The 26,134-nt window shown below is 36.0% G+C and overlaps 1 protein-coding gene across 4 annotated transcripts in view; it reads right to left on the bottom strand.

The window, feature by feature from the left end:
- The window catches only part of IFT80 (intraflagellar transport 80), a 144,121-nt gene that overhangs the window by 83,908 nt on the left and 34,079 nt on the right, over window positions 1-26,134 (bottom strand). For all 4 annotated transcript variants that reach the window (XM_058556463.1, XM_058556466.1, XM_058556467.1 and 1 more), the window contains exons 4-6: window positions 20,030-20,139; window positions 16,244-16,333; window positions 15,364-15,501 (exon numbers count right to left, since the gene is read on the bottom strand). In XM_058556463.1, coding sequence (XP_058412446.1) covers window positions 15,364-15,501; window positions 16,244-16,333; window positions 20,030-20,139 — 338 coding nt within the window. The remainder of the gene's footprint in view (window positions 1-15,363; window positions 15,502-16,243; window positions 16,334-20,029; window positions 20,140-26,134) is intronic.

A 26,134-nucleotide genomic window follows, 5' to 3' on the forward strand; every position in this document is an offset into this window, starting at 1 on the left:
CACAGGAGTCTCGGCTGGACCGGCCCACGTGTAACCGAGATGTTGCAGGGTTTCAGCACATTCGCATCTAGAGATGCGAATTCTATTCTAAATATAGAGAATTAAATTTAGATTTTTAGGTACCAAAATCAGAAAAAAGAAAATTCAAATTTGTGCTTCTCGGTAAAAAAAACATGATCTCTGGTCATTTAAAAAAAAGGTTTTTTAATGTTTTTAAGTTACTCAACCAGAGACAAGTTTACTTTCACCAAGTTTAGTCTCATCCAAAATAAGTACAGACATACCTGAAAATTTACCATTATTCTTTTCCTTCTCTATTCTCTCACAACAATTATAACCTTTGCCATTAAATAACTATGTTATTAAACTATCTTTTACAAATCAGTACTCTCAATAGAGGGTGAGCTACTCCTAGAGGACAGGTGTGGATGTTATTCTTTGAATAGCCAGAGTATCACACAGAACTTAGCACACATAAATATTTGCTGAATGGATGAAAAAATGCGTGAAGGAATGAGTACATCTGTGTTCTTAGGCAAGCCTTCCTTCCCAGAGCTTAAGCACAACTTCAACCAAACTCAACTTTTAAAATAAGAAAAAACAAGGAACAAATTGAAAGGCAAAGATTTAGAAATTTTAAACTAGCCTTCTCAAAAACATCAATCAAACTGATTAAACGGATCAATTCTAGTAATGAACTAGTCAAAATGCTGCAATGTAAGTCATTAATTGAGTTAGGTTAATCTATGTCATTAAAAACCAAAACAATATCTTTTGTCTGTACAATGATCCAATAAAATGCAACATTTTTGGAACACCTACTACGTGTTAGGTGTTGATTTTAAAAAGATTAATATTAACTCTGTAACAGAACTCTCATTTTGTATTGCTTGCCGTGTTTCTCCTTTCTGGATAGCAGGGTCTCGTATTGTAAAGGAAGCACAGTTCCTTTATTTTATGGTTTATACTTTATAGCTTCTGGAAAAGTTGATTTTATAGCAAATCTGATAATGCAATTCTAATTTTCATTATAAAGGCAGAAATTTATTCAGGTAAAAAGGAAAGAAAATCTCTCAGAGGATTAAACTGAAAACTATTGGCAAATTAGGCTAACGTGGCTTTGAAACACAAACGGCAACTTCCTGCATTGGCTACCTCTCTCCATTTTCTAGGAGCTGGCCCTCACCAGCAATCCCTACCGTTACTGTGTCAGAGTCCTGAGAACCATGTTCATACACATACCTCAATCTGCCAAGACATATCTGATTAGACCAGGTATGAGTACCTAACCTAGGCTTGGCCAGTGACCCCTTCCCTGGGGGTGTTTAAAATTAGGACTAAGATTCTTATCTCAGTCCGGCTGCTCCGTTAGCACTGGTCACTTTCCAGTAGGTAAACGGGGTGGGGCTGGGGTGAGAGGTAGTCAGTTTCCTCGGAAAGAAAAAAGACCAGGATCTGCAGACAGAAGCAGAGGCAAAAGACACAAAGGGAACACTTGCTGTGTTTTTTTAGCATTCCAGTTTCTGATTGCTGAGGCCTAGCTATATTCTTGCCCTGGCTTCTGGAAGATATCCCTGTAACCTTATAACCAATTCCTTTTTGCTTAATGGTTGTTACTTGAGTCCATCTATAATAAAATGTAGAGTAAGCTGAAGTTATAGAATCAGTTACACTTCTCAAGCACTGCTTGAGTTTCTCCCATTTTCTGGCATCCCATGTGCAGTGCTGTCTCTTCCTATACAACAACCTTATATTAAAAAACAAAGAAACAAACAGCACACTAATACTACTCATGAGAAGAAGCAAGCAGTATGTCCAATGCCTGTGGAAAAGGGACCACAGAATTGTGGCGGTGAAAGGAGAGAAGCGATCACTTAGCTCTGAAGGCCCAGAAGAGGCTTTAACTTTGTAAATTCACCACTGGAGTCTTGACTCCAGAGCTTTACAAACATGCAAATACGACTCCTACCTTAGAATAAAATAAAATAGGAATCCTACTAGACAGCACAACAGAGAACAACTGAGAATACATCTATGAAGTGTTGACCTATTAAAGGATATTACATCACTTTGAGGGAAGAGATCTTTTTTTCCCCTGTTCTGTCAAATTGCTTAGGGATGCAGGTTACTTCCCAACAGGGAAATAAGAGATATTTAAACTAAAAAACATGATTTGACTGTAATAACTTTTAAAAGTACCTCCCAAATGCCAACCGCATCCTTCACTTTACTACTCCTATATAAATATACTAGGTTAAAAGGATCCTCAAAAGCATATATCGTTAGCCAAGTTGGATGAATTCAATTCGTAAAATTGTATGTTCACAAATTAAGTTTAGGTGAAAAGGAAAATAGATGCAAAGTTTCTTACGTTTCTTTAAGGCACACTAACAATTTTTAAGATCAATATTCTCTCTCATATACCAAGAATTAGCAAATTGCAGGCTGTCTTAAATTATATGTGTTCCATATATAATTGACAATGAAAAATTACATATAACAGGAAGACCAGTTACTGCAGATGATGAATCACTGCAATTATTTTAACTGAATGGAAGAATGAATGAACAGAGGGAAGACTTTTTATTATAATGACTAACTGAATATTCAAGAACAGAGAAAATGTGAACAGCAAAAAAGTTCTCTCTTACACAAGCAATAGCACCACCTGCTGATTAATGAAAAGTCTGGCTGAAGGTACCTAATACATTCAGATCTTTTCCCTTGAATTCTGTTCCATTTAATGTAATATAATGCAATTCATTAATAAGTCTGTATACTTAGTTATAATAACTATGTTAATTTGAAAGTTTTTATCTTACATATTTGATTCATGCATTTCTTAAAAATCAAAGGTAAAAATAAAATTCATTATGGAATCTAGAGAAAAATTATAGCATTTGGCTTTTAAGTTTTATTCCATAATTTACTTGTACCATAATTTATTTTACTAACCTCTTAATAACGTACATTTAGTTTGTAGCTGATATTCCCTGACCACCTCACCTAAAATAACACCCTGTTCCTCACCCAACTTTATTTTTTTATAGCATTTATTACCACTTAACTTATTATATATTCATTTTGTTTGTTTGTTTATAGTCTTTCATCTGCTGGAATGAAAACTCTCAAGAGCAGGAAATTTATTTTGTTTACTCCTGCTGCTTTAACACCCAGGGCAAGGGCCTGGCACATAATGGACTCTCAATAAATGTTTGTGAAGGAATTAATGAATATAAAAATAAATGAACAAATGAATATGCAATGCATTTTTTAATTTTCTTGAATGTATAATAGCTATGTCAAAAGTTTCAAGGATCTTGATAAATTTTGCCAAATTATACTTGAGAAAAGTTGTACCAGTTAATGCCCCCATCGACGCTTCATGAGAAAGTTCATGTTCTCATTTTATGATGTGTGGGAAATGGCATTACATTGTGATTTTTATTTGCATGAAACTCATTAATGAACAGACTGAACATATCTTTGAGTTCTGGGGACATTTGCAATACACTTCTTTTACCCTTTGCTCATTTTTCTCAGTTCAAGATTTTCTATTTGGGTCCTTTTTATAATTTCTATCTCTTTATTGATATTTTCTATTTGTTCAGACCTCGTTCTCTTGGTTTCCTTTAAGCTCTCTGAGCATAAGACCATTGATTTAAAGTCTTTGTCTAACAAGCCCAATGTTAGGATTCTTCATGGATGGTTTCTATTTCTTTTTTTCCTGTAAATGGGCCATACTTTCCTGCCTCTTTGTATGCCTTGTAATTTTTTGGTGAAACATGAATATTTTGACTATTATACTGTGGTAACTCTGGATATCAGAGTCTCCCCCTGCCCCCAGAGTTTGCTGTTTTGCTTTTTGAGGGCTGCATAAATTTGTTTATTTAGTGACTTTCCAAACTAGTTTTGCAAAGACTGTATTCCATTCACACGCGGTCACTGAAGTCTCCATTCCGTTATCTCAGTGGTCAGCTAGTGACCTGATAGAGACAAAAAGAAAGAAAAAAAGTACTCTCCTACTCTGTGCTAATTGGCTCTGAGCTGGGGCACTCCTTCAACACTTAGGCCACCTATAATTCTGCCTTAGCCTTCATCTCCTGCTTGTGGAGAGCCCAAAGATCTGCCAGTGATACAAGCCTAGCATCTTCTCAAGTCTTTCTTGAGCATATGTCTGGCTCTGGGCATGTGTGTTGCACTCTGGATTCCTTAGTATATGTGAGAGCCCGTCAAAGCCCTTATTTTTCCATGTGTCTTTCTCCTAAGCCGCCTCCTTCCCAGGCTTTTTGGTCTATCTGCTTCTTGCCCCATCCACCATCCCTTACCCCAAGTGGCTGTGGGTAGCATGTCTTTACATGCTTTCAACAGATGCCACCTGGGAAGCCACTCCAGCTCTGAGAGATTTCCAAGGCAGGCAAAACAACGACAATCCTCTGTGCCAGTCCCTCAGGGAACCACTGGACAGCTCAAAAAGCACAACCATAATTTTTTGAGAAGATAGTCCATATTTTCCCCCGGTACCAGCGAGTTGCCCTCCTGCTCTACTCCACCTTGAGAACCAGTGCAGTAGTCAGCACAGCTCTCAAGTGTGCAGACCTGATTTTCGAAAACTCCTGATCAATTATTTTAAATAAACTTTTGTGTTTGTGTGAGGAAGACCAGCCCTGAGCTAACATCCGATGCCAATCCTCCTCTTTTTGCTGAGGAAGACTGGCCCTGAGCTAACATCTGTGCCCATCTTCCTCTACTTTATACAGGACGCCGCCACAGCATAGCCCAATAAGCGGTGCGTCGGTGCGCACCCGGGATCCGAACCTGCGAACCCTGGCTGCCACAGCGGAGCACGCGCACTTAACCACTACGCCATCGGGCGGCCCCTAAATAAACTTTTGATATGTTAAAAATGATAATGGCAGAACAGCTGCTATCAGACTAGCCTTTTCACAAATAACACTTATTCACTCTAGACAAAATACAACCACTAATTGAAGACTGGAGAGCAATCAAAAGCAGGCAGACAGCCACTTTGGAAAACAGTTTGGCAGTTCCTCAAAAAGTTAAAGATAAGAGTTGCTATTTAACCCAGCAATTCCATTCCTAAGTATATACCCAAGAGAAATGAAAACATGTCCACACAAAAACTTATACACATTCATGGCATTACTCATAATTACCAAAATTTGGAGCAACCCAAATGTCCATCAACTGATGAACATATAAACAAAATGTGTTATATTTATATAACAGAATATTATTTATCCATAAAAAGGAATGAAGTACCGACATATGATACAACATGGATGAATCTTGAAAACATTATGCTAAGTAAAAGAAGTCACAAAAGGCCACGTAATGTATTATTCCATTTATATGAAATGGCCAGAATAGACAAATCCATAGAAAAAGAAAGTAGATTAGTGGTTGCCAGGAGCTGGGAGTGGGGTAGGGAGAGAGAGGGATTGACAGTAAATGAATATATGATTCTTTTTAGAGGGGAGGAAATTGTTCTAAACTTTAAGAGTGTGGTGGTGGTTGTACAACTCTATGAATACACTAAAAAACAGTGAATTGTACACTTTAAGTGGGTAAAATGTATAGGATGTGAATTGTATCTCAATAAAGCTGTTTAAAAAAAGTAGACAGAAACTTGAAGGGAATCAGTGGTTGAAAGAAGGGAACAGTATTGAGTAAATTTCCATTTTGTGTGTGTGTGTGAGGAAGATCAGTCCTGAGCTAACATCTGATGCCAAGCCTCCTCTTTTTTTTTTTTTTTTTGCTGAGGAAGATTGGCCCTGGGCTAACATCTGTGCCCATCTTCCTCTACTTTATATGGGACACCGCTACAGCATGGCTCAACAAGCAGCGTGTTGGTGCGCGCCCGGGATCCGAACCTGCAAACCCCGGGCTGCTGGAGCGGAGCACGCACACTTAACTGCTGCGTCACTGGGCTGGCCCCTAAATTTCCATTGTTTTACAATCTTTTACCTGAGAGCAGGCCCTACTTGGTGCCAAGCATGATGGCTAAACCTCAGAAACCTGTTGTCACTGGGAGAGGAATCAGAGGATCAAGTTCAGGGTGACCACAACGGCTGGAAATTGAGGAGAAAACTCCAGAAAGAAAAAAGTCATAGAGAATTCATCTTCATACCACAGGGGAGACAGAGCCTGAAGTTTGAGTTCAGCCAAGTTGACTCCCTGTTACACACAGAAAAATCAGTACTCTTTAGAGAAACATAACAGAATCCAGAGTCTCTATTATGTATTATTCACAACGTTCAGAATACAGTTCAAAACCACTAGTTATACAAAGACTAACAGCACAGAGGCCGGTCCTGTGGCCAAGTGGTTAAAGTTCCATGTGCTCCACTGTGGCAACCTGGGTTCACAGGTTTGGATCCCGCGCGCAGACCTACTCCACTCATCAGCCATGCTGTGATGGCGTCCTACATATAAAATAGAGGAAGACTGGCACAGATGTTAGCTCAGGGGTAATCTTCTCAAGTAAAAAAAGAGGAAGGTCACCAACGGATGTTAGCTCAGGGTGAATCTTCCTCATCAAAAAAAGAAAGAAAAAGGAAAACAGTACAAGAGAAAAGGCAATCGATGACAAGATGCTAAAATTAGCAGACAATGATTTTAAAGCAGCTACTACAACAAGGCCTTAATGGGAAATATGTTTTTGTACATATAATAACAGAGAATATCTCAGCAGAGAAATAGGAACTATGAAAAAATAACCAAATGGAAATTATAGAATTTAAAAATACAGTATCTGAAATTAAAATTCACTGGATGGGCTTACAGGAAGATTGGAGATAACAAATGAAAGAATTGGTAGACTTGAAGATAGATCAACAAAAATTATCCAATTAGAAATCTGGGGGGAAAAAAAAGATTGAAGAAATAAGAATAGAGCCTTGTTGACTTACAGGACAATATCAAAAGTCTAAAAAAATTATAATTGGACTTCCAGCAGTGAAAGGAAGAGAGAATGGGGCAGAAAAAATTATGTGAAAAAATAATGGCTAAAATTTCCCTAAGTTTGGTGAAATCATAAATTTACCTATTCAAGAAGTGTAGGGAACCTCAAACAAGACAAATACAAATGAAATCAGACACAATCAAAGCGCTGGAAACAAAAGACAAAGACAACCTGCAAAGCGGTCAGAGGCGAAGCCACTTCCCATCAGGAGGACAGTGACACACAGTCACTTACTTCTCACCAAAACAAGAAAGACCAAGACAGGGCAACATCATCTTTAAAGTGCTGAAAGAAAACAAAACTGTCAACCCAGAATTCTAAATCCAGTGAAGAATACAGAGGAAATAAAGACATTTTCAGATCAACAAAAGGTAAGAAAATTCATCACTAGCAGATGTGTACTACAAGATATACCTAAAGGAAGATTTTTAGGCCAAAGGAAAATTATATCAGATGGAAATTAGGATCTTCAGGAAGAAATGAAGAGCCCTAGAAATGTTAAACATGTAGGTAAATATAAAAGATTACCTTTCTTCCTTCTTTTAATGTTTTTAAAATGAATATGACTTTTTAAAGCAAAAATTATACTGTGATAGATATAATACTTAGGACAATTAGAGCATAAAGCAGAGGTGGGTAAATGGAACTATATGGATGCAAGATTCTTATATTTTACATGAAATGGTATAATATTAACTCTAAGTAGAATGTGAGACAAAATAAGCACCAAGTAATGCCCATTCTTCCTGGCCAAAGGACCGGGTAGAGGGGGTGCCCTGCAAGATGGAACCCTTTTGACATACTACCCTCCTCCAGGCACATACCAGGAGAGAAGCCGTGGCACTCTCCCCACTAGGCACTGCATGCTGTGGAGACCGTGGGATGGAGCCCTGTGGAACATGCCCCCTCTGCACTCAAGTGCACGGAGCTGGGACTCCTCCCACTCCCCACATGGTGCTGTAGAGACTGTGAGATGGAGCCCTGTCAGACTATTCCAGCCATGCCATACACTAGAAGCCGTGGCCCTCCCCAGTGAGCACTGTGAAGACTGTCAAGTGGGGCCCTGTCTACCATCCCTGGGTTTGCTCTGATGACAGCAAAGAGGCAGTACCCAACCCTCTCTCAACAAGAGTTGAGGTAGGATTATGGAGAGGAAGAAACTGGAGAAAGGTATTCTTTAAGTCTATGCATGAAGTCTTTGAAACACCATCAAGCAGCCCATACACGCAAATAACTAGAATCAACACAGTAAAACTATAAGACCTGAACTGCAGTGTGGAATACCACCTAGGTTTCAAATTTGCCTCTGGGCTGAAAACAAGCAGGGCAGACCAGAATAGTGCTGCAATGACTTTGAAAATGCAACTGATATTTGAACCACAGTTCACAAAAGTTAGCCACATGAGTTCTGAACCAATACAGGTAACGGCCTGCTTAAACAGAAGATGTAATAGGAACCAGAGTCTCATATCAACTTAGTGAGGGTTTTCAAAAAAAATCCAATTTTATGATGAAAGTTAAGGGGAATATTAGATTTATCATATAACAACTGAGTTGAAGTAATGTACCTATACAAAAATATAAAATTTCTGCTTTTTCAAATATTCCTGTCATCAATCTAGTTACATACTTGCATAGGAAGAAACGCATTCAAACCAAAACCTAATCTATTATTAACAGCATCCAAGCAATTGAGCTTTTTTCTTCACTAGAAATATTTCTTGAAAAACTTTAAAAGAAAATGTTTATAAAAATCACATTTTTCTAGGCTTAATATTTCACGGATAACCTGAAAGTTTGCATCAACATCATTCTTTAAAGCTAATATTATAAAATTACTATCCAATTTCTGTCAAGGACACCTAGATAAGAATTTTTAATAAAATGCTGATTAGGAAACATTGCACTCTAAAAATTTGTGAGGAGCTCTCAAAATAGAAATCTGATAAATCTGTAGCAAATGCTAGGGTATAGATCCTTCCTGAGGACTAGATTCTTACATCTAACATTGAAATTCTTCCACAAAATCTGGTCCTGGATAAATGATTACTGCTATTAATTATACAATTTAAAATTACAGATTATGAGAGAAACAAAAAGCAACAAGCAGCTACATTTAAGAGCGACATTTCCACGTTGAAGTGAACATGTAGTTACTTCTTAAAGGAAGCCTTAGCAGGTTTTTTCAAGAGATAAACAATTGTCTGAGAAAAGCATCCAGCACTAGCTGACTTAAACTTTCCACTCTAAGTTGAAACCACTTACTTGGTAAGTAGAAAAGGTGAAGAATCTCAATAAGCATTGCCCTTCTTATCTTCCATCACACTAACCTGCCTTGACCCTCCAAATAGGTTAGTTCTCATTACTAGGAGCTGCCTGTGCCTCCTTGTAAAATGTATTACAATGTACTTAAATAAATGAGTGTGTAATTAATCATTTAATATCTGTCTTAGCAACAAGAAAGTAAACTCCACAAGGGCAACGTCTGCTTGGTATTTTTTAAAAAGATGTGCAGAAAGTACTTATACAAGTAATTAGTTTTTGACTTAAAATACTTATGGCATTTATATCTTAGTGAATAGAATTATTCCCCAATAAAGATGTACATGTTCTATATCACCTTAAAAATAATTTTCCATGTTTTAACTTATATATACCTAAAAAAATTAAATAGCTTCAAGAAACAATATTTTTAAAAAAGGACAGAAGGCTGAATTATATAATTAGAAAATCCAATGGATTTTGCAAGCAAAATAAAATTAAAGATGTGCAATATTGTGATTTATAAGAAATATATATTTGGTCATTCGATATATATTTGGTCTTCGTCCACAGTTCTTGGCTTACAGCTCCCAAAACCCTTGGAATTTCCTAAGTGTTGAGAGTGATAAAGGTGTCCTTTGTTATGTGAATGAAGTGACTGTTGGAAAGCACCTAAGGATGGGGGCTGGTTGTCAGTGGAGCCAATCATGTGATTAGAGGGTTGGAACTTTCAGTCCCTCTCCCTGATTTCCAGGGAGGGGATTGGGGCTTGAGGTTGAATCAATTGCCAATGGCCAGTGACTTAGTCAATCAAGACTACGTAGTGAAGTCTCCATAAAAACCCAAAAGGACAGCTCATCAGCCTTTTTCAGAGAGCTTTGATGCTGGGGAGTCAGAACACTTCCTTGTGTCACCATTCTGGGCTCCAAGCTCCACGAGGACAGAAGCTCCTTTGTTTGGGATCTCACCCTACGTATCTCTTCATCTGGCTGTTGATTCATATCCTTTAATATCCTTTGTAATAAATCAGTTATCTAATGAGTAAATGGATTTTCTTGAGTTCCGTAAGCTCTTCTAGCAAATTAATTGAACATGAGGAGGGGATCACGGGAACCTCTGATTTTATAGCCAGTAGGTCAGAAGTACAAGTAACAACCTGGACTTGCGATTGGCATCCTGAGTTGGAGGGGGGCCATGGGAATCTCCAGTTTGTAGCTGGTAGGTCAGATGCATAGGTAACAACCTAGACTTGAGACCGGTGTCTGAAGTGGAGAGTGGTCTTGTGCAACTGAACCCTTTCCCTGCAGCATCTGATTCTATCTCAGGGTAGATAGCATCAGAGGAAGGTGAATTACAGGACACCCTGCTGACATCCAAGAACTGCCTGTTGGTGTGGGGAAGGCACCGTACGCACACATTGGGATTGGGTCCAGGAACCCTTTGCAAGAATAAATCTAGTTCTTTCTCTCTTCAAAAATTATAGAAAGCATGTTCTTTATTTGAAAATTTTAGAAAATGCAGATATACAAAAAAGAAGAAAAAATCACCTAACACTTCAAACTCCAGAGATAACCATTGTTAAAATGTGTTATATTCTGTCAGACTATTTTTCTATTCGTATATATAGACACATACATTTTTATACAGATAGGACCATCCTAGGCATAAAATTTGTAACTATTTTTTTTCTTGATTATATATCTTAAAAATTTTTTCACGGCATTATGAAAGTAAACTATCATTTTTAATAACTACGTAATAATTCATTATAATAGTTATATTCCATAAATTAAGTTAAATAATGTTCTAATGTTGGGGATTTAGATTGTTTTTCATTTGTTAAATTATAAATAACACTTCATTGAGTATTCTTTTTCCTATTATTTCTATAAGGTAAATTCCTAGAACTGGAGTTGCTGGGTGAAGGTATACGTATATTTATTTCTTGGGTTTTTTGGTTTTTTTGTTTTTTGCTGAGGAAGATTGACCCTGGGCCAACATCCATGCCCATCTTCCTCTGTTTTATATGTGGGATGCCACCACAGCACAGCTTGATGAGCGGTGTGTAGGTGTGCGCCTGGGATCCGAGCCTGCAAACCCTGGGTCACAAAAGCAGAGAACACAAACTTAACCACTGTGCCACTGGGCCAGCCCCCTAGTTCTTGGGTTTTTGATACATAATGTCAAATTATCCTCCAGAAAGGTTTGAACAAACATATCTATATATTTTTTTTTTCTAGGAACTATTCTAGGAATAAATAGAACCTAGTCTAATCAAATAACTCATAAACTCTAAGTGATAATCATATAAAGGGAAATATGAAACAGTTAATAAAAATCATGCAAAAAGAAAAAACGATCAAATGAAAGAGTTCCAAATATTTTGTGAAAATATACAAGGCAGAAATGAAACAAAAAAATCCATTGATAATTCAATGACTGTAAATGCTCCCATAGTATTTACAACTAGTTATTCTGAAAGAATCAATTTAGAAAATTAAGAGACAATATCATCACACACATTCATATACTATAAACATTTTCCCTACAGCAAAATGATAGGATATAGATCATTCCTGAGGACCAGATTCTTATAACATCTAATACTGAAATTCTGCCACAAAATACGGCCCTGGATAAATGATTACTACTATTAATTATACAACTTTAAGTTATAGATTATGAGAGAGACAAAAAGAATTATATTCCCAAAATAATTTTAAATGAAGCAGATGCTAAGAAAGAATCAGAAGAATAAATTCAGGAGATTTTTTAAAAACTTAATCTTTTCAATTAGACTACCCTTTTGGAATCACTTTCATTATCATTTACCAGTTCATCTCTAAATCTAAAGTATTTTTTCTACAGTAGGGCAAGCATTACCACTTTCAGAGCTCAGAAGGAATATCAAACACCTCACACGTTTATTTAAGTGTCCTTCATAAAGAAAACCACGGAACTTCTTAAAAGTACAATTCCCTGCGCTCCATTCTCCTGAGATTTTGATTCATCACATTGTAAATGGAGGCCCAAGAATACGTATTTTAGCAATATCCAGGTGATATTTATGAATGCTGAAATTTAGGTAACTTGATTTACTATTGTAATGATTGCACAAACACCTAACAAAATTATACCACACAAAGCCAGTACAAATTATACAATACCATAAGAGGGTGTTATTGTCAGGCTGGCACCCAGATAGTAAGGTACTCAAATTGAAATCCAGGTAATTATTTTTGACTCTTCCCACTTTTTACAGCAAGAATTTATCTCCTGAACCTGTCCACTTCTTTCCATCCCCACTGCTATTCCCTATTATTCAGGCAATATCATTTTCTTGTACTACTGCAACAGCCTCTCATTAACCAGCCCACCTCCAGTTTACCTCCTCTCTAATCCATACTCCCTGCTGACCTCAGGGTACACTTCCCTAAAAATGCCAAATCTAATAAGGTCACTACTTAAAATGGATCAGTGGCTCACCATTGTCCTAAGGATAAAATCCAAACTACTATAGCCATACTGAACTTTTAATTTTTCTAACAGACTTTAATTCTTTGCCTTTGCGTTCTTTCCTCTCCTGCACCACTGTTCCTTTAATACCAAAGCAATATTTCCAATATTTGAATATTATCATGTTACTACCATCTATGGCTCTCTACTGACTAACACACTGGTTTTCCAACTTCATTGTTTTAGCTGTTCAAAAGAAATCTTATATTGGGGGCCAGCCCCATGGCGTAGTGGATAAGTGCACATGCTCTGCTGCTGGCGGCCCAAGTTTGGATCCTGGGTGCACACCCGATGCACCGCTCCTCAGGCCATGCTGTGGCGGCCTCCTATATAAAGTGGAGGGAGATGGGCACAGATGTTAGCCCAGGGCCAGTCTTCCTCAGCAAAAAGAGGAGGATTGGCATGGATGTTAGCTCAGGGCTGATCTTCCTCACAAAAAAAAAAAAAAAAAGAAATCTTATATTGGATGCTCAAATAGTAAACCTGATTAATGTAGAGCTTTTCTGGTTGCTGGTGGAGAGGAGGACCAAGAGCTCACCCCCCTCACTTCTTTACTACCCCACAGCAACCCCTAAGCACAGAAAATAATTAGATTCTTAAAATGTTACAATTTAGACTCTTTTACATGGCAAATACAGATCTGGTCTGAGAATATCTTTTCTATATTATCTCCTGGTATTATCCCATGCAAAATCTTATTGATATTGCACAAAAAGCATCATACTTTGAGGCACAAGAGGTTCCTTCTGGCGGCAACTCTCTTCCCCCAACTTATCTCCTTGGGGAACTACTAATTCTTCAAGCCTCAGCTCTCCAATCAATGTCCCACAGGCAGAGCTAAGCTCTGCCACAGTGCAGAGTGGTTCACAGTGCTTGCACAAACCAAACCTCCTGTATAGCACTTATCACACTGTACTATAAGTCTTATAGTCTGATTCTCCACTAGACTGTCAACAACTTGAGTGAAAATCTTTCCATCTTCTCATCTACAGTTTCTAAAATATTCTCTGATGGGTAGTATATATTTAATGACTATTGAATAAAAGAAAATATATTTAAAATGTTAATCTCAAGTCCTTAAAAAATTATTGTAATATATTCAGTTGAACAAGGTAAAAGCAAAATCCTTTTAGAAAGTTTACTTTTCCAAAATAGTTAACATTCTAAAGATAGGTTTGGTGTTTAATGAAGTAAATTTTTAATTCAGTTATTCAGATCAATTCAATGCCCCAAGTTTTTAAAATTTTTAAATATTTTCATCAAAATGGCAAATTAAAATTATTATGCTTCAATTGACTTAGTGAATTATCAAGTATCTACTGTGTTTTATAGATTAATAGAGAGTCATTAAGCTCTGGGATCTTATAAACTATCCAGTGAGTCAAAAATAATATATATATAAAACTAAAATGGACAATGTAAGAGCATAATACATTGTGAAAATGAGAGTACATATTCCATAGACTTAGAATCATTGATAGAAAATCAGATGAAAATAAGATGATCTGATCTAACATCTTGATATTATACCTAAAAAATGATACCTAGGTGAGAATAAGTTAGAAAAATAGATAAACTTGACAATATCTCTGGAGGGTATCATGAAAGGAAGTCAAACATTAGATAGGCCTTAAAGGAGGAGTAGAACTCAGTGCGTATAAGACAGAGGTGAGAGCATTCCATGAAAGGAGAAGGTAAGTGCAGAGAAGATTCATGAGCCTGACTGAGCACAGACACAAATTAGGGAGTAGTGGGGGGAAAAGACTGAATGGATTTTATGGCGCCAGGCTTCAAAGAGCCTCTAAAGTCAAGCAGAGGACTTTATATTTTATGTAATAGAAAACAGCTAACCAGAACACTTACTAGAGCATTTATAAAGCTCTAAAAATTCTAAGCTGTCTTATTTTGCATTTGAGGAAGATAAGTCACAGAACAATTATGTGATTTCCTCATAGTTGGGAATAGTATGGAATAGCCCCACTCATATAATGCTGCCGCTTCTGAAGCATTTGATGAAACAACTCATTCTTCAAGTACAGTGGGTACATGCATTGAGCTTGGCTCTTTGCCGAAGTTGTAAACAGAATTTGTATGAAGGAGGGCATACTCTCTTGCGAGGAAAAAGTCTCACATATATTCAAACATGAATTCTCGACAAAAACCAAAGTCCTTTGGTTTTAAAATGACTATTTTAAAAATTTACTATCAATTCCTTACCAAAAATATGCAACCAAAATTTTTATATGAAACATACTGACAATTAGAAAAAGGCTAAAACTGAACTCTGCATATTGATTGGGCATAAATTTTAATACTTTAACTACTTCACCATCTTTCACAATCATGCTTAAAATAAGTATTCCCAGGAAGACAAATAGTAGAGAACATATCCATTCTTCAAACTGAACTTACAGAGTTTGTATGGTCCTATAAATCTGGAATTGATTGAACCCGTATGTTAAGAAGACAAATCAGAAAGATGCAATCAAATGCATTCATTGAAAATGTTTTTTAAAGATTGAGAACCAGGTGTTTTTTAAAGATTGTGCATTACTAGATTTATGACGGCACATCTGTGATTGCTCACCAGTACAACTTACCCCAGTTTTATCACACAGGCGTAAAGTATGAAATGATCCAACAGCAAATAATTCTCCATCTGGAGCCCAGGCAACTGAGGTAATAGGATGCTCATGAGGTTGTGAATTGTACAGAGGGCGGCTGTAACTATCCCATACCTACAAAAGCAAATTTTAAAAAATCTTCCATAACAGTCACCACATTATTACAAACAAGTTTGTCTTCTAGTAAGTTATCAAGATTTAGAAATCATCACTTTATAATACTAGCAATTAAATAAATGTCTTTACTATCACACAAGTGGGAAAATAGCTGTATTGCCTGAAACCTAAGTATCTCAAAAACACATTCTATGATAACATGGTGATAATTTTCAGATTTTACTAAATCTTTGATTAATCATAAAACCTACTCATTTTAACTCCTTTTAAAACTAATAATAAAGTTTTGAGATGTCCAGTTTTTTGCTTAAATTTTTTTGCCCAATATGTGCTCTATCAACTTTCCCTAAAAGTATTTATTTCAATTTCCTCTAACTATAGTCACATTAAATCTTATTCGTCTTCACAAATTATTTTAGTCTGAAGCTAATCAACGTTTAACAAACCAGTAAGGTTGATTTTTAAAAATGTAAATTGAGTTGCTTTAAATAGTCACTAAAGCTAGGAGTTGTATTTACGTTGCTACTCATTAAATCAAATTCTATAGGGCAATGAGATAGGCCAATGAGAAAGTCAACACTTTAAAATACCACTTAAAATTATAAAATAACAATTTGCTAAATTATTAGAGTTAAAAGTCATGGCTAAAGTGAAGGACTAAAAGAATATTCTTATATGCTAGTACTTTACACCTAAATTTGATTCTTTCAACCAAGTGACAAATTCAAACATTACATACCTTATATTTACAGTCTTCACCAGCAGATAAAATTAGATCATTGACTGAGTTCCAATCTACTTTCAAAATAATGCCATCATGAGCTTTCCACTTTGAGAAAAAAATAAGATATTAATTATAACTTCAAGAGCACTGAAAAATTTTTTTATAAGAAAAAATTTTGCCTCTTTCTAATGATTCTCTTGTCCCCTCCTTGAAGTTTCCTATCCTTTCATAGCCATTATGCATAACTTCATTTGCTTGTTTCATTTCTAATTTAAACTAATGAAAGCACTGAGTACTATGAAACCCCCTATAGAGCTTACATCCTTATAAATTTCCTTGGTTGTCTCGACTCCAGATGGAAACTTGACAAGCTTGACAAGGTTGTCATTCATTCACTGGAATGAATATGTTGTGTACTCTAAAACTTAGTTGAATCCAAATCTTGCCCTCCTTTGTACAGTTGATCCCATTACTGATACTGCTTTCATTGTTGTTGTTTAATTCTTTTCTTTGTTTTAAAAACTTCTACATGAACATCCTCTTTAGTACTCCATTCTCTTCTGCATATTCTCCTAAGCTTCATTCTCTTTACCTTCATGTCTCTGGAGTAGTCACTGAACTACTCTGAAAACTTTCTGTTGCATTTACCATATAACAAAAGGATGTCTTCCACAATATACATATATTCTATACATACATAGAATGCATACATGTATGTGTACATATAGGTCACCCAGAAATTGGCAATCTAAAAAGTAAGCATGGATGTCTTCTTGCTCTTAAATATAATTCATGTGCCCATTTAGCTATTACCAGACATGTAATTAAAAGGTGTCTTTCACCATGTTTAGGCAGAATAATATAAATGAAAAAGAATTAATTTTTATTGAAGACTATAAAATACATTTTAATGTCTGAGCCAATTAAATTCACATCAAAGAGTGACAGATTTTAAGGGCTCTCCCTATAGATCCTTCTCAACTTACTGTTCTAAATGTATACAGAATAAAATAGTAAATTAGGGTCAAACAAGCTCTAAGAATAAGCAATAATTCATAGCTTGCTTTATTCAAGATATATAAAAACACACACTCTCAAAAGCAAATGTTTTAATAATATGTTAAAAAGCAATAATTCTCACAGTTTAATGCCAAATTAATCCAATGTCCTAAAATAAACTGCAAGGACAAAAATAACAATATATAGACATAGATATAAATATATATGGATACACATACACAGAGATTCTCAACAGTTTCATTTTAAAGCTACAAAAATAAATTTCTGGATATTCAAAAGTTAAAAAATATGATTTAAATTATCCTTATAGTATTATTTAGGATATCAATTTATATATTACATATATTTACATATTACATATAATGCATAGACAGTTTTCAATTATTTCTCAATGTATTAGGCATTTTGTGAAATCCCTTTGGACAAGCAATTCCTTGAAGGCAGGAACTATGTTCTGTTTCACTTTGAACATCTCACACCTAGCATAGTGTCTGTTATATAGTAAGTATGCACTACAACTTCAGTGAATGAATAAATAAACAAAGGTCTCCTCACTATAAAACCAAGTTCTGGATCTCTAGAAAAGTCCCTAGAGCTCTTAAAAGAAATGAGGTATATACTTCTGAACTGTATTCTAAAGAAATAATTAATTAAGCATTCCTTTTTGCATATGTTTATGCCCAAGGAGAATTGCTGAAACTTTAGTTTTCCAAAAGGAATAAAAAATTTGCACTAAGTTACTAATTATACTTTAACTCCTCCGCACTTTAGCTGAATTTTGGCAATGGATATTTTTCCTCCACTACCTCTTGGCCCAAGGGTTCTACTGAACCATTAAACTATAATTTATCAGTGGTGATATAAGCATCTTCCTGAGTTTTATTTATGTAAGCCTAATTACAGGCATCTAAACAAATCACATAACTATAAACTGAAAGATTCATCTTGCCTGTTTTTTGCTGTATAATTTCAAAGCAAATTTTCAGAGTATAAGTGGTATGGAAGGACTTGACTAAAGGCAGTCAGGATTAGTCCTCTTTCCCAGCTTCTTTCCTTTGTCCAAATTCTTTGCCTTAGTTGCCTAAGAGCAAGGACTTGTATCTTCTATTTCTTGTTTGTCCCACAGATCCTAGCAGAGTGTTCTGTATGTAGTAAAAATGTAAATGCATGTTGACTATAAGAAATATATATAGCATAATCTACATAGAAGTTATTAACATGGAAACTCAAAGTCATTTCTATCTCTTTACTCTCTCAAAATCTATATCTACTCAACTGGTAAACGTGATGCTTCTTCTTCAAACACTTTTATAACTGCAGTAGCCGGTCAAGCTCCAGCATCAAATCCCCGACCTGGGATCTAGTCATTCTATATCATGTTTCTGGCCTCCTTACCTCCTATTAGAGGCTGACTAAAAGGTAGAGATGACATAATAACATCAATAATAACAACTACTCTATACTAAGAGCTTATTGTATGCACTGTCCTATGCACTCTGCAATTTAACTCATTTAATCCTCACAACAATCCTATCAAGTAGGTTTTAGCATCACAACTAAGAGATGAGAAAGCTGAGGCTCAAAGATATTTTATAACTGGCCTCAAGTCACACATGGGTAAGTAGGTGAACATTCGAACCAAGGTGACTAACTCCAAAGCCTCTACTCTTACTACCCACACTACACTGCGTCATTACCAAAACACAAAGAAAATGATTCTACCTTTCAACACTGGAATCAAACACCAAAATCCTGGACATAGGCTTAAAGGTTTTCCATTAATTTATCCTACCCTGACTTGTCATAACTGCCACCATTGTTCTGCTTCTATATAATTGGTACAATTACATACATCTAATTTGTTCTAAACATTACATTGACTCTCCCTCCACTCTAAAAATACTAAAAGAATGCTAGGGTCTTAGAGAAAGCTCAAGTGTATTTAACAAGTGAGGAGAAAGAGGAGAAAGATGCTAGCGATGATGTAAACACAGTCTAAACAAGCTCTTAAAGTTTTATGATTTAGTCCTCTTTTGTCTCAAATCTATATATGTGAGGCTGACTCTGCTAAATTTAAAGATGCCGGGGGCCGGCCCCGTGGCTTAGCGGTTAAGTGCGTGTGCTCCGCTGCTGGCGGCCCCGGTTCGGATCCCGGGCGTGCACCGACGCACCGCTTCTCCAGCCATGCTGAGGCTGCGTCCCACATACAGCAACTAGAAGGATGTGCAACTATGACACACAACTATCTACTGGGGCTTTGGGGGAAAAAATAAACAAATAAATAAATAAATAAATAAATAAAGATGCCTATTGTGGGCTGGCCCCGTGGCTTAGCAGTTAAGTGCGTGCGCTCTACTTGTGGCAGCCAGGGTTCAGATCCCGGGCGCGCTCCGACGCACCACTTGTCCAGCCATGCTGAGGTGGCGTCTCACATACAGCAACTAGAAGGATGTGCAACTATGACATACAACTATCTACCGGGGCTTTGGGGAGAAAAAGGGAAAAAAAAAAAAGATGCCTATTGTGCAAAATCATGTGACAGTTTAGTAACTCAAAACACTTATGATTTACCAGTATAATGTGAGTTGGAATAAAGAAGTGAACCTTGTTGGAAACATAACCAGATATTCCCTCTTCTGTAATAAAGGCTAATAAAACCACACACTTAAAAGCCTCAGACTGTAAAAAGACCACCCAGAAGAAAGGGACTCCTAATAAAGTGACCTCTCATTTAGCAGTCCGGCAGATCCTGATAAAACATTTACAAATGACTGGAAATACCTGTAAAACTTTAGCATTTGGTTGAAGAGGTTTAATGATCAGCTGCTTGCCTGCTGTGTAGAGAACTTTTTCTGAATCAGGGCCCCAGGCTACTGAATACACTGGTGTTCCTGTAAAAAGGAAAAGAAAAAAAAGACTGATAAAATTTAATTATTATGTCTTATAGAAAGAGAGATTGTTAAGAGGATCAAAAAATCAATTTGGGGTGTCATTTTGTTTTCTCCTTATTCAATGGCCCTTTCAAATGAGCACAGTCTGATATTGAAACACAAACTAGGTTAATACTGACCACTGAAAATCTACTGTGAGCCACTGACAAACTATATTTTTAACTAATTTTGATCTTGCTGAGAAAATATGAAGTTTTTAGGAATTCGAGATAGTGTGCTATTGAAATATATAAAATAAAATAAATGTACTTCATTATTTTAAGATAAAAAGGTATCAGAAAAGTCAGGATTCATCATTTCTTATCAGCAGCCGAGAGTGTTTAAACCGACTCAATGCATAAGTTGACTTAGATTTTCCATACAAAAAGACACGTGGTATACTCACCTTATAGAATAATTCCCACTCCTGATGCTGCTACAGGCAACAGAATTTCCCCTCATCTGCTGCTTAAGCAGTAATCTAACAGATAGAAATCACCCTGCCCCAAAATGACTTATCCCTCTCATCTATGAATTTGTAAACAGCAAATTAAATATTAGATTAGAGAAAGTTTTGCTTATGAATTCATAAACAGAAAATTAAATATTAGATTAGAGAAAGTTTTGCTATCTATCAAGTTTGGCTTTGGCTTGAAAGCTAGGCTAAGAAGGGTTCAAATATCCTCAAACCAGGTTAAAGTTGCCTCCACTTCCAGGGGAAAGGTACAAGTTTGATTTATCTACTACACTACAAACTACATTAAATTTCATACTGTTTTCAATTTCCTACGATAGGAATTTAGAGATGGTATTTTTTTTTTGTGAGGAAGATCAGCCCCGTGCTAACATCTGCCAATCCTCCTCTTTTTTTTGTTGAGGAAGACTGGCCCTGGGCTAACATCCGTGCCCATCTTCCTCCACTTTATATGGGAGGAACACCGCTTGCCAAGCGGTGTGTCTGTGCACACCTGGGATCCGAACCGGCGAACCCCGGGGCCGCCACAGCAGAGCTCACGCACTTAACCACTTGCGCCACCGGGCCGGCCCCTAGAGATGGTATTTTTAAAAACCAAATTACTTTCTAGATTACCTAATATCTTCTGGAAGGCTATACTTTATTTGAGCCTATTTATATCATATCTATTGAAAGCATTAAATTATCTGTACTCCACTCTCTGACCCAGTTACCTATTCATTAAGAAAGTGAATCAAGGTTATACAATTAATCTATGAAATATTAACCCATTTATATTATAAAACCAAGTTTTTAAAAATTGTCCAGGACTGCTAAGTCAGACTATTGTAGCAGCTGACTTTCTGTGAATAAATGAGTGAATCTTTCATGAATTTACATTCTCAGTAAAACGAAGTCTGAATCTAAGGTTTTATAGGCAATCAATAAGATTTAATTGTTTATTTAAATGGAAAACATAACTGATGCCAGTCAACAAGGAGTAATCAGTAATCAACAGGGAGTAAATTTCAGTAAGATAAATGCTTGTGTTCAAGTGGCCTTCTACTCCTTTCCTGCAATTTTCTTCCCAATCAGAACATAATTTAATTGTGAGCAAGTCGAGTTTATACCTAGTCCAAAAAAATCCAGAAGCCTGCCTTCCACGGTTTAGGTTAGATGTTATATGGGGTCTAAATACTCTGTTTAAATATCAATGACATCTAGATTGTTCTGTAACAAAGGAAACTTCAGATGGCCAATGAGATGGCCAACCTCAGATGGCACTTCTTAAGTACTTGGTAAGTACAGTCTCTTGGAATATTCTCTGTGAGTAGCCAGGAGCTGACCTGGGCTTCAAAAGTAAATCTCCAAGGAACAGAGCTCAATTCTAATAAACTCCCTAGAAAATGTAAACCAAAATTTCAGATATTTCAAATGTGGTTCTTGGTGAGGACTGGAAGAAAATAGGGGAGGAAAGCTTATTTGATAGGATGGTAGAATTATAGGTACCTTCTTTATTTCCATTATTATAGCTCTAATTATTGTGCAAAAAAGTAAATTAATATATTTTAAAGACTATCAAATCTTAATGAATACATTCAGTATAATTACACTTTCCTGGGGTGTATACTAAAGTATGACAAACAGCTACCCCCAAGGAAATAATTCAATAAATACAACTCCCATTGAGTTGTACAGGATGTGACTCTAGCCTTTTAGTTGTGGTACGAGACACAGGTGGGGTATAGGATGAGGAACTGGGAGGTTTTTGTCTTTTGTCCTCCTTAACATTGAATTTGTGGCCCCATTAAGTCAGCTGTGTCACCATTTCCCTGTTTATAAACCTTATAAATCTTCAGAATATTTATCTTCCCTGTTGGGACATGGAGATTATTCATTTCTTGTTTATAAAATAATTTTTTAAATAATAATAATGTTAAAGAACAGGTTTAATAACTTATAGTATAAAACAAAATAAGCTTATAGAGGAAAAATTAAGTAATTACTTTGTTGTAACGTGGTTTTTAACTATATTCCTTCAATCAAAAAACAAATATAGCTATTTACGATAAATCAGCAATACTAAATAAGATCAATAGCTAAGTCTCATTACTTCAATCTTCCTAACCACCAATATTCAAAATGGATATAACATCAAGAACTAAGAGAAGTCTTCATGATATTCATCCCTTATATTAATAATAAAATGTTAAGTGTGAAGCTACTGTATATATGAATGTTTTCTCTTCCAAAAGGAGACATATTACATCACTGTGCAACTTCAAATTTGGGTGATTCTGATGAAGGTAATTATTGAAAGCGGATAAATTAGCTTCATAAAGAAAATAATGATTTCTATTATGATGAAATCCATCCCACCACTATTTGAAACAAATCCTTAATATTTAAAATGTTTTTAAAAACATATTTATTAAAGCATTGAATTATTCCTAGTGTTACACCTCACTTTGCAAAGTCAGTATGGCCATAACAAATATAGCCTTCAGGTTGAATAACTTTACAACAAAACATTTAGCAAATTATATAATGTTATTAATTTCATCATTAAAAAAGGGACAAAAAACAAAAATAGTTTTATTTTAATGAAATAATTTCTTGCTTTTTATATTGGGAATTTTTATTTATGCTCCATTTCAGTTAAGACACTCAAAAAGATCTTGTTTTTCTGACTTTGTACACTATGATCATGTGACCTTTTTGACATTTTTTAAGAAACCACATGCACCTGGGGTTGTGTTAAATGTCAGACCCTTATCTCTCTGTAAAATAAATTATCTCAATTCTTTCAACCTGTTGAAGGCATTTTAAACCACAGAAGAGGAGACAAAAATGTATTTCGATTGTTTTAAGGAAGTACATGGTCAAATACACCATGTTTTTCACATTCACACTAAAAGGTATCCCCTAAAAATGTTGTTTTTGCATGTTTTTAAGAATGCTTTTGAAATAAACTCTTCACTGTTACGATGAAGCATTAGCTGTCTTTGCCTTGAGTACAATACAGGTGAGTGATATGTGTGAATGTAAGTACTTAGAGCAGAGTCTGACCCTATATAAGCAGTGTTAGCTACTACTACTAGAAATTACTCTGTAACGCAATAAGCAACCACTTGTTTACTGTGTTGTTCATGGTAGTAGGTACTCAATTTTTTTGGTTGCCAAATCATTAAGAATTCAAAAAACAAGAATTATTTCCCTTTCATTCTATTTGTAGGGATCTGTAATAACAATAAGTAATCAAATGCTTTTTATTCCACAAAAAAGCAAATGTTTGGTTATGTATGTCACTGGGTCAGTACAGAGAAAAAGTTTAAATGAAGGCATTTGATTCTTTAGTTTCTATCTTCAGCCACTTCTCCCTTGGGGATCTCAACTCTCCCCACAGCTTCACCTTTCACCTTCCTATAACGGACTCGCACATTAATATTTCAGCCTTTACTTCTGAGCACTAACACACTTCCACTTGCCCCAAAGACATGCCAGAACTTCAAACTCTACATATTCAAAACTATCATCCCTCTGTACATATCCCCTCATTTATTCTTCCCTCTGAATTCTTTTTTTTTTTAATTTTTTTTTATTTATTTATTTTCCCCCCAAAGCCCCAGTAGATAGTTCTATGTCATAGCTGCACATCCTTCTAGTTGCTGTATGTGGGACGTGGCCTCAGCATGGCCGGAGAAGAAGTGCGTTGGTGCGCGCCCGGGATCCGAACCCAGGCCGCTAGTAGCAGAGCGTGCGCACTTAACCGCTAAGCCACGGGCCGGCCCAGTCTCCCCTCTGAATTCTTTACCTCGTACAGAGTATCCATTCCTCTCAGCCACTGAGAACTGTTCACCTTTATCAACTGCTATCATCACCACCTCTGTTCAAGCCTTAATCCACACTAGACTATCCATACTAGAACATTTCAGTAACCTCCTTACTGGCCACCGCCATTTAACTTCTGTCTCCTCTAATTTATCCTACATATTACTGATAACGTATCTTCCTAAAAGACAGCCCTTACTTATCTCATACTATCCTGCTCAATTTTTCTAAAGGTTTTGTATAGTTATAGGATAAACTCCAAACCTCTTCATTTAGCAACCAAGACCATCAGCGTCCTGATCCCTCTGGCAGTACTATCCCTCACACAGCCTATACCCTGGCCCAGGGAGTCTGCTGCCACTCAACTGACTTCCATGCCTTGTGCTGTTCTGCCTCTATGCCTCTGATCATCTAACTTCCTCCATAGATCCACTTCACTGCCAACAAGCCTATTTCCTTACCTAATTTCTTCATTTTTCAAAGCACAGTCAAAAGAAGTTGCAGTATTTGCCAGGAAGCCTTTTGATACTTTCTCTCCCCCAAAGCAGTAATCTCTGCCTTCCTGCCCTCCCATAGCACCTTATAGCAAAGAGCACATTCTGCCTCGTATTACAGTTATTTATATTTCCAATTTACTTCCTTTACTAAATTCATTATAGACAGGTTCCATGTTTTGTCATTCCATTCTTCCATTTGAATATAGCGTGGAGGAAATGTCCTTAAAGGTCTGCAGTATTACTCTATTCCAATTTTAACCTATAATTAAAATATACAATGTAACACAAGATAGGGCCTAATGATAATTATCCCCAGCCTACACATTATTTTTCTCTAATAAGTAAAAATAACTCCTCATAGGTACCAGGAAAAATCATTTTTAAACTAAGTCAAATTTTCCCAAAAAAAAAGTTGGGATTAATGCTTCTTCTCTTATTAGAGGAGAAGGTGATGACCATGACTTTTTCTATCTGTATATCTGGTTCCAATCATCAAGAAATAAATTCAGGAATAAATTTTTATTCATCAAGGAATAAGTATAATTAACATAAACATGTAGTAAAAATCACAAGGATGCTTTCAACATTATTTACTGAATTCCAAGTTTTACAGTAATTCAGGCTTATGTTATTTCATTTTTGTGCCAAAATTTACAGTTTTTCTCCTCAAAAGAGGCAGGAGTCTCCCACCCCCAGCTACCTTAGCCTTCTTAAGCCTTCAGCATCCAGCTTTCAGTAATTCAGATTTATAATCACCCCCAAAATTTGCAGTCTCTAATAAACAAACCTTATAAATAACCAGGGATTTTTCCTTCAGGCTTAATATCTTTACAACTTAACTCCTCTAATGATCTTCCCCAAAGATAAAACAGGAAAAGTCTATGCCTTATAGGAAAGTGTGAGTGGCACAAATGAACAAAAACTCAAAAATTGAATGCATCGTTCTATAATAAATTTGTAATTCTTAATCTAAAGAGATATCAGATTACTCAGTTGAAATACCAGTAAGTTAACTAAAATAAGAAAATCTATCTAATCTACTTTTGCCCATTAATCTCATAATTAACACAAACCTTGAGAAGAATAAATAAGATTCAAATAGGATAAAGATGATCAGGGTTTTCACAGCCACTTGATGATAAGGAAATTACAGCTCTTTAGAATATTGATAGAA

The sequence above is a fragment of the Diceros bicornis genome, chromosome 15 (genome assembly GCF_020826845.1).
Source record: "Diceros bicornis minor isolate mBicDic1 chromosome 15, mDicBic1.mat.cur, whole genome shotgun sequence".
In the NCBI taxonomy this organism is placed as follows: Eukaryota; Metazoa; Chordata; class Mammalia; order Perissodactyla; family Rhinocerotidae; genus Diceros; species Diceros bicornis.